General features: G+C 42.9%; 1 protein-coding gene across 4 annotated transcripts; it reads left to right on the top strand.

Annotated features, from left to right (window-relative positions):
• Positions 1–711: 711 nt before the first annotated feature.
• On the top strand, positions 712–7,398 carry nxpe3 (neurexophilin and PC-esterase domain family, member 3). 4 transcript variants are annotated; one of them, XM_074658946.1, is made up of 6 exons: positions 712–900; positions 3,633–3,833; positions 4,156–4,961; positions 5,820–5,890; positions 5,982–6,197; positions 6,282–7,398. In XM_074658946.1, the coding sequence occupies exons 2-6, from the start codon at positions 3,741–3,743 to the stop codon at positions 6,845–6,847; spliced, it is 1,752 nt and encodes a 583-aa protein (XP_074515047.1). In that variant the 5' UTR covers positions 712–900; positions 3,633–3,740; the 3' UTR covers positions 6,848–7,398. The 4 variants fall into 4 exon arrangements, with proteins under 4 accessions (XP_074515047.1, XP_074515049.1, XP_074515048.1 ...); XM_074658948.1 differs by having other exon boundaries at positions 713–900; positions 4,180–4,961; XM_074658947.1 differs by having other exon boundaries at positions 713–900; positions 4,180–4,961; positions 5,979–6,197.
• The last annotated feature ends 757 nt before the right edge of the window (positions 7,399–8,155 follow it).

Here is an 8,155-nt window from a genome sequence, read left to right as displayed (position 1 = left end):
ATAAAAAAGTGAGATTTTCATGTTTTTTTATTATAAAGCAGGTTTAAATCCTATATAAATACCGTGAAAGTATCGAAAAACTCAATCCACAGGGAAATACACACAGCCAGTATTCAGAAACTCTGCATTTGAAACAAGCTGTCAGGATTTCTGCTCATTCGTGATGTCACAAATATACAATATTTAGACCCTTTACACAGATTTAAACGTAAACATTCTAAATGTGTCCCAGTTTATTTCCTGTTGCAGTGTATGTGAATGTCATCAGCTGACAGGAAGTACACATGGACCCAAGCTGTTGCCTAGCAACGCAATTCTGTTGCAATGCCGTCAAAATGTGCTAAAACGGAGCGTTTCAGACAGAGGGTAAATACAGGTATATTCAGGCTGACAGTATGACGAAAATAAAAGTGTTTTTTGAACATTACAGCATGTAAACATGTTCTAGTAGAAACACAAAATACAAGTATGAACCTGAAAATGAGCATCATATGGGACCTTTAATATGAGGAAACCCTGTCTGCCATGGTGGCAGGTGACCTGAAATTTTCACCTGTGCTAATTTCATTCCCTGCCTGTACTACTATTATTACTTTTAATTATTCTATTTTTTTAAAATGTATTTTTCCATGTGGAGAAACGTTTACATTACTGACCACCAGAGGGTGCAGCAAGCAATCCTGATCCACCCATAACCCACCACCCCCACCCTGCCAGTCCGTCCTCCTCCCCCCGTCATGATCAGTGGGAGCTCCGGGTACCAGGACGCTCCTCCTGTCTACTACACCGCCTCTGATGGTGCCACCCAGACCGCTGCTGGCTCCTCTCCTCCGGCCAGACTCATCACCCTCCTCCGGCTGTCTGACGGTGCAACATCGAGCTCATCAGTCGACGTAATGTGTGAGTAGTAGAGGAGCATTATAGGGCTGCATCACGGTAGCTAACATGGTTGTATTAATGACATTACATATGTGCTGGAATCTCTGTATTGCTATTATCTATTATTAGTATCATCCCTCTGTTGTCTTTGTCGTGTTGCAGCCGTGCATGTGATAGAAGCACCTGCATCCATCTACTGATGTCTCAAGATGGAAGATGTTTACAGTCAAGATCAGTGCCATTTGTAAAAGTAACTTGAAAATGGCGCAATAATAGGCCCTAAATGTATATATAGAGCTGTTAAATCTGCCTGTTCTAACCTGTAGACATGTCTAAACGTGTATAAGCTAAACAGCAGGCACAATAACCTTGATTTGGACTAGCATTAGTGGATAAATAGGGTTTGAACTGCAAAGGGTAGTCGATTAATCGATAGGTCGAACGCCAGAAAATGAATCTGCAATTGTTTTAAAAAGAAAAATGGCTAAAAATCACTGGTTCAAGCTTTTCAAATATTAATATTTACTGTTTAAATTAAATTATTGTGATGTCAAAAAATGACATCACAATTACCGAAAGTTGATATATTTAAACCACTTGTATTGTCTGTCAAAAAAACCTTATTTGATGTTTTAAACAGTAAATATTCATATTTGACAAGCTGGAACCAGTGATTTTTAGCCATTTTTCTTTTTAAGAAAAATTGCAGATTGATTTTCTGTTGATAGGTGAAACGACAGAAAATGTATCTGCAATTTAAAAAAAAAAGAAAAATGGCTAAAAATAAAAAAACACTATTTTCGGACCAAATGACCCTTTGCTCTCTTGTTCTCTTGTCCACTCTGGTTTCCCTTCTTGCAGTCAACAGCATTTGCTATGGTCCTTCTAAGAGACAGAGACTCTGACTTCATCTCGTGATTTCATAAACACAAAGTCTCCTGACTTGCACAGGCTTGCACCTGTGGATAGAATTAGTTCTCCCCATTAACACTTCATTTGTATTTCACCATGTCGTTGTATTAGGTCTACTTCTGATCAGGCGGACTCAGGTTGTCTGAGGGACAGGAGGCGAAAATGATAAAAGGGGCACCAGTGCACAGAAAGTTTTCTAGCATGTAGGTCAGCCTTACATGGCACTACATCACAATTTCTCCACTGGAAGAGCACCCTAGTGGGCACTTAATCATGTTTTCATCACTGTTAGGGCACCGTAGAGGCAACCTTATCATGTTTTCCTTTCTGGATGGGCACCCTAGAGGGCACATTAAAACATTTTCTCTTCTAGAAAGAGCACCCTCGAGGACATTTAATCATGTTGTACCACTGGAAGGGCACCGTAGAGGCAACCTTATTATGTTTTCTTTACAGGATGAGCATCCTAGAAGACACATTAAAACGTTTCCTCTTCTGGAACGGCGTCCTAGATGCCACTTTATCTAGTTTTTTTCCACTGAGGGCATCTTAGAGTGCACTCTATCTCATTTTCTCCACTAGAATGGCACCCTAGAGGGCACTTCATCATCTTTTATCTACCATAGAGGCATCCAAGAGGGGTATTTTTGCTGCGTTTCTTTCAAACATGGGGGCACCAAGGGGGTGCAGGGCATCTGGCCACTTCAAGCCTGTTGTTTGCAAAGTTTCTTTGTAGCTTTTTTATTAATTGTGCAATTCATTCTCTCTAACTGAGCTTTGTGGGTGACAAGGAATGAACCAAACCAACATGTGCAACTCTCATAACGACTGCCAGCTCTAAAGGAGGGGAATTGTGCAATTCATTCTTTCTAACTGAGCTATGGGGGTGACAAGGAATGAACCAAACCAACATGTGCAACTCTCATAACGACTGCCAGCTCTAAAGGAGGGGAACAATGTGGCTCTGGAGCCGGTGTGAATTGTTGAAGCGAAGTGTGATATGGGTCTGATGCAGGCAGGACAAGCATCCACTTAGTGTTAGAGTAGTAGAGTAGTTACAGGCTGTGTGTGTGTGTGTGTGTGTGTCATAGCAGTCTCTTCAAAGGCATGATTGAAAGGGGGGCGGGAGGAGTCAAATGTGAGGAGTCAAGTGAGGCAAAACAATTGTTGTTGCTCTACTGGACCAAAGTACATATCAGATTGAAGTGGCCACCAGTATGCAGTTGATTGATGCAGCAATAAGTGAACAGCTTGAAACAATTTTTCATCAGGAAGCTGTAAATATTTTTCACACAAGCCAAGTCTACTGGTGTGTCTCTGACCTGCGGTGGTGGAAAGTATAGTGTCGTTTTTTTAGCTCCCTCTCAACCAGATACAACAGTAAAAGACTGCTCACACATTTATGCATCAGTATTAACACTTTTATCATTTATAATTACACTTATGTACTTTTTCTTACGTAAATTTGCAAAACATTTACTTGTAATGGAGTATTTTTACACTGCATTAATGTGTTAATGTATGCACTAGTGGAACAACATAACCCTTATGTCCAAACCAACAATAAATTCATTTTCCATAGATGGATGTTTGCAGCCTGTACATTCAACTGATCATCAATTATACATATAAAACCTCTTTCCTGTTTAGCCTTGCTAGAGGGGAAAACAATCACACAACAATGACCAACAATATGTAAACAGAGCTATGGACACCGCAACAGAATAAAGCATCACCAAGACAGACAACACAGAGGCATAAAGACAATATGATAACGTTTCTTTATAAACATGAATCGAAGAAGAACTAGTTTTCTGTTTCCTCATCCTTCTCGTTGACAGAGTTCATTCGCCAGAATCAGTCGCTGCGGACGAAATTATGCCATCATCGCCGGTGTGACAGCAGAGAGCGAAACAGGGCCTGATGATGGGAGACAGAAGGAGGTCACCATGTGCCGAAATCTGTCCAAATATGCCCTCATCTTCCTCGTCCTAGCCCTGTCTGGCCTCATCTTCCTGCTGTGCAACATCCACACTGTGGAGGTGAGGAGGGAAGTGGGCTAAACGTGGGCTTCCTTGAAAGGGAAATGGATTTACTTTTTTATCTTTTACCAGCATGTTGTGTATATTTTATATAATACTGTAGCTTATGAGGACAGTTATAGGACAGAATGTAGTGGAAATGTGATATTAAGAACTCCACTGTTGCTAGAAGTCATTTTCACCACAGGATATTATTCTCTAATACAGTATATGGAGACACAGTCCTCTATTATAGGTCTAAACCTGAGAACATGCAACAACATTTAGCACTTTTATTTATTTTTTTCTGCCCGTCATATGTTGATGTTCCCATCTCCTGCAGCACCTTTCCTCTCTTTATCTTCAGAACTGGAACTGCCACACTATTTCAGCCCTCTACCAGCTCCAGAGCAGGATCCAGTCGTCCTTCATCCCAGTGAATCTCCCCACTTTCCATCCCAACCGCACCTTCTGTGCCCATCTGGGCCAGAAACCCTTCCCCGAAGATGAGCTGGAGGAGCGCTACCTATTGGATTCTATCACCTGGCCCGGGCCTCCGCCTCGCACTACGCCGACCACCCTTCGCCAGACGAGCGACCCCGTGCACAGCCTGTTCGCCATCCTTCCCACTAAGGGAGGGAGGGAGTGGCACGTGGGCGACCAGCTGGAGGCCCTCGTCCAAATGCACGACTTCCAGGGCCGTCCCAAGCACTACGGTGGGGATTTCCTCTTGGCCCGACTGCACACCCCGGAGCTTGGAGCAGGTGTAGCAGGTAAAGTGCTGGACCACAGGAATGGTTTTTATTCCGCTATGTTCCCGCTCCTCTGGGAGGGGTCCGCACAGGTTGAGATCACGCTGGTGCACTCCAGCGAGGCAGTTTCTGTGCTGCGACGTTTGAGGGAGGAACGGCCCGATCGAGTGTTTTTCAAGAGCTTGTTCCGCCTTGGCTTCCTGTCTGAAACGACTGTGTGCAACATGTGCCTCCCTCCTGACCAACAGCCTCTGTGCAACTACACTGACCTTTACACAGGGGAGCCCTGGTACTGCTACAAGCCTAAGATGCTCAGCTGTGACACCAGAATCAACCACGCCAAAGGAGGCTATCTGAAACACCTCATCACCAACAAAGAAGCATTGCTCTTCCAGAGGTTTGTACTATTACATGACATATATTTGTGTTGTGGTAAAGGCAAAAGCAGGCATTATCCTCTACACCAAAACCAAAAATTAATAAATTTTACTAACAAGTGTTGCCTGTTTAGCAAAAGCCTAATATATCTATTCCCTCTGTGCCATAGACCTCCAGTGTTGACCAAAAACTAAACTATAAACACATAACTGAGCCACAGTGTAGCACTGGGTAACATTTTCCTTTATCACGATGAACATGGACACTGTAGTTTATTTTGAGTCGTTTTTTTAAAAAAAATAAAAAATTAAACAAATCATTAAAGGTGCAGTGTGTAGGATCTGGAGGCATCTAGCAGTGAGGTTGCAGATTGCAACCAAATGAAATTACTGAAAACTGCGGAAGCCGACGCAAAAACGTGAAAACGCAAATAGCCCTTTCTAGAGCCAGTGTTTGGTTTGTCAGTATTGGGCTACTGTAGAAACATGACGGCCGGCTCAGAGAAGAGAGGACCCGCTCCGTATGTAGATATAAACGGCTCATTCTAAGGTAACAAAAACACAACTATTCTTATTTTCAGGTGATTAAACACTAAAGAAAACATACTTATTAATTATAGTATATATATTATATTCAATTTCTGCAAATAGATCCCCCTAAATGTTACACACTGTTCCTTTAATGACCTCTTTTTAAAGAATTACGTTTTCAGTAGGAACTGGGTAAGTTGGGAAGTATTGAGAGGCGGACTAACACACTGTTGGTTTTGGTGTTGTTTTCCTGGGATTTGTTGACAGTAACAGAAATATAGAATATCACCAGACTTTAACATTGTGTTTTATGGAATCACTGATCAATTCTGTTCCTTTTATCTTAGTGGTGTAAACATTAAAGTTCGCGTACACGCTTCAGGACCCGACAGAATCAACGTGCTGCCTCCCAGGAAAGGTACAGAAACGTTTGTGCGTCATGTTACATGCTTTGATTTTATTCCATTGATTTAATTTTCTCTGCAACATTTCTCGCTTTGTATCAGAAGTCGAGGTAGAAAGCAGCAGCACAAAACCAGAACCTGTTAAGCTAGCACCGTCGGGATATTACTACGAGGACTCCTGGAGGCCATTAAATGGCGTCACAATGCGCCGGTTCAGTGAATCGTCTGCCATCACTCAGTGTCTGAGGAACAAGGTGATCAACATGTACGGGGACTCCACTGTCAGGCAGTGGTTTGAGTACCTCATTGCTTTAGTACCAGGTGAGTGATGTCTTTGCGTCTCATCTTTTATTTTCACACTCTGCATTTTCCCTCTGCAACTTCCCTTTATTCCACTTTCCCCAGGATTAAAGGAGTTCAACCTGCACAGTCCTAAAAACGTCGGGCCTTTCATGGCGGTGGACAGCGGCCATAACATTCTCTTGAAGTACCGCTGCCATGGCCCGCCCATCCGCTTCTCCACCGTCATGTCCAGTGAGTTGCGGTACGTTTCAAACGAGCTGGACGGCCTCTCTGGGGGCCCCAACACCGTCGTGGTGCTCAGCATTTGGGCTCATTTCAGCACTTTCCCCGTGGAGGTGTACATAAGGCGGCTTCGGCACATTAGGCGGTCGCTGGTGAGACTTCTGGACCGAGCGCCGGGGACGATCGTTGTGATCCGCTCGGGCAACCTCCAAGCCCTGGACCAAGAGGTGAGCCTGTACAACAGCGACTGGTACTCCCTGCAGCTCGACGAGGTGCTCAAGTCCATGTTCAAGGGACTGAACGTGCTGCTGGTGGACGCCTGGCAAATGAGTTTAGCACACCACCTTCCTCACGCCCTCCACCCACCTCCAGTCATCGTCAAGAACATGATAGACACACTTTTGTCTTACGTTTGCCCAGAGAAGAAAAAGAGCCAACTGATTTAGAAGAAGAGTGACGATAGTGGATCAGAGGAGTTTACTTTGTGAATCCATCAACCAGTTCTTCAATTTCCAACAGTTTACGTGTTCTCCAAAGCTACACACCCTTTAAATACTGTCTTTACTGAGAGACTTGCCTGAATTCTAGTACTGGTCTCTGTTTACTCGCCTGTTATATTTCATTTTGAATCCCACAAAACTCATTTTATTCTGAAAATGCCAAAGACTTTGGCACAGTGATTGTTATTTCCCATCTGCTTTTGTTACCAAAGTGTTTTATTTACAGTATATTTTTTGTCTAATCCTGTTTGTACCTGACGATGACCTTTATTGATCCGACTTTGTGTCATAACTTATAAGAGCAGAGTTGCTGTCATGTTTGCCAGTATTTGCTAGTCAAATGTGTGCTTTTCTAACTGTGAATACGAGCAGTTCATGACTGTATTTTGTCATTTGCTTACACAAACTTTGTTTAGATCAAACCGTAAAAGGAGGTTTGAGATGGAGCCGTACAGTACAATAAACCAAACTGTTTCAATGGCAGCATTCAGAGTCACTGATCGGTCTCAGCAGCTCCGGTTTCTCATGTGTGTTCAGTTTCATTTTCATTTTTTTCTGTATTTAACAGGGAAGGGTCTTATTGAAGAGGACCTATTATGCTTATTTTCAGGTGCATGCTTGCAAAAAAAAAGCCCAGTCTGCTGTGATTGGTCAGCTGGCCCACTCTATTGTTTATTGGTCAACCAAACCAAACTCTTCAGACTCCGCTCCAGCTCCACTCTAACTAGCTTTGTTTGAGGGCGTGCAAAAAAGTATTATGCAAATGTATTACTTGGTGACATCACCACGTTACAGAAGAAAAGGCGGGACTTCAATCAAGGCGTATCAGGCAGTTCAGGAGCAGTGTTTCTGTGGGGGAGAGTAACTCTCTTTGGTGTGGACTTTGTAACTTTGGAGACCTTTTACATGAACAAAACAAATTATAAAACACTAAAGGAAAGGGGACAAGCACAAAAGCATAATAGGTCCTCCTAGAGAATAAAATCTCTTTTTCAGAAGAGATATGAACAAGAGGGCTGCATTAAAACAGTTACAACAGTAAATGCAAACATCATAAACAGGCTAAAACAACTATCACTCACTACTAAAGAGATAAGTGATTTTCCAGATGCTTTGGAAAGCCGTCCCCTCAAAGAAAAAAACTAGAGAATTGAGGCTTAACTAAAGTGCCTATTATGCTTCTTGCTGAATGCTAGTTGAATCCCCAAGAAAACAGTTATTACAGCTGCTCCCTTCCTCTCTTCCTGCCAGACC

The sequence above is a fragment of the Sebastes fasciatus genome, chromosome 14 (genome assembly GCF_043250625.1).
Source record: "Sebastes fasciatus isolate fSebFas1 chromosome 14, fSebFas1.pri, whole genome shotgun sequence".
Lineage (NCBI taxonomy): Eukaryota > Metazoa > Chordata > Actinopteri > Perciformes > Sebastidae > Sebastes > Sebastes fasciatus.
This window is presented reverse-complemented; position numbering and strand designations above follow the sequence as displayed.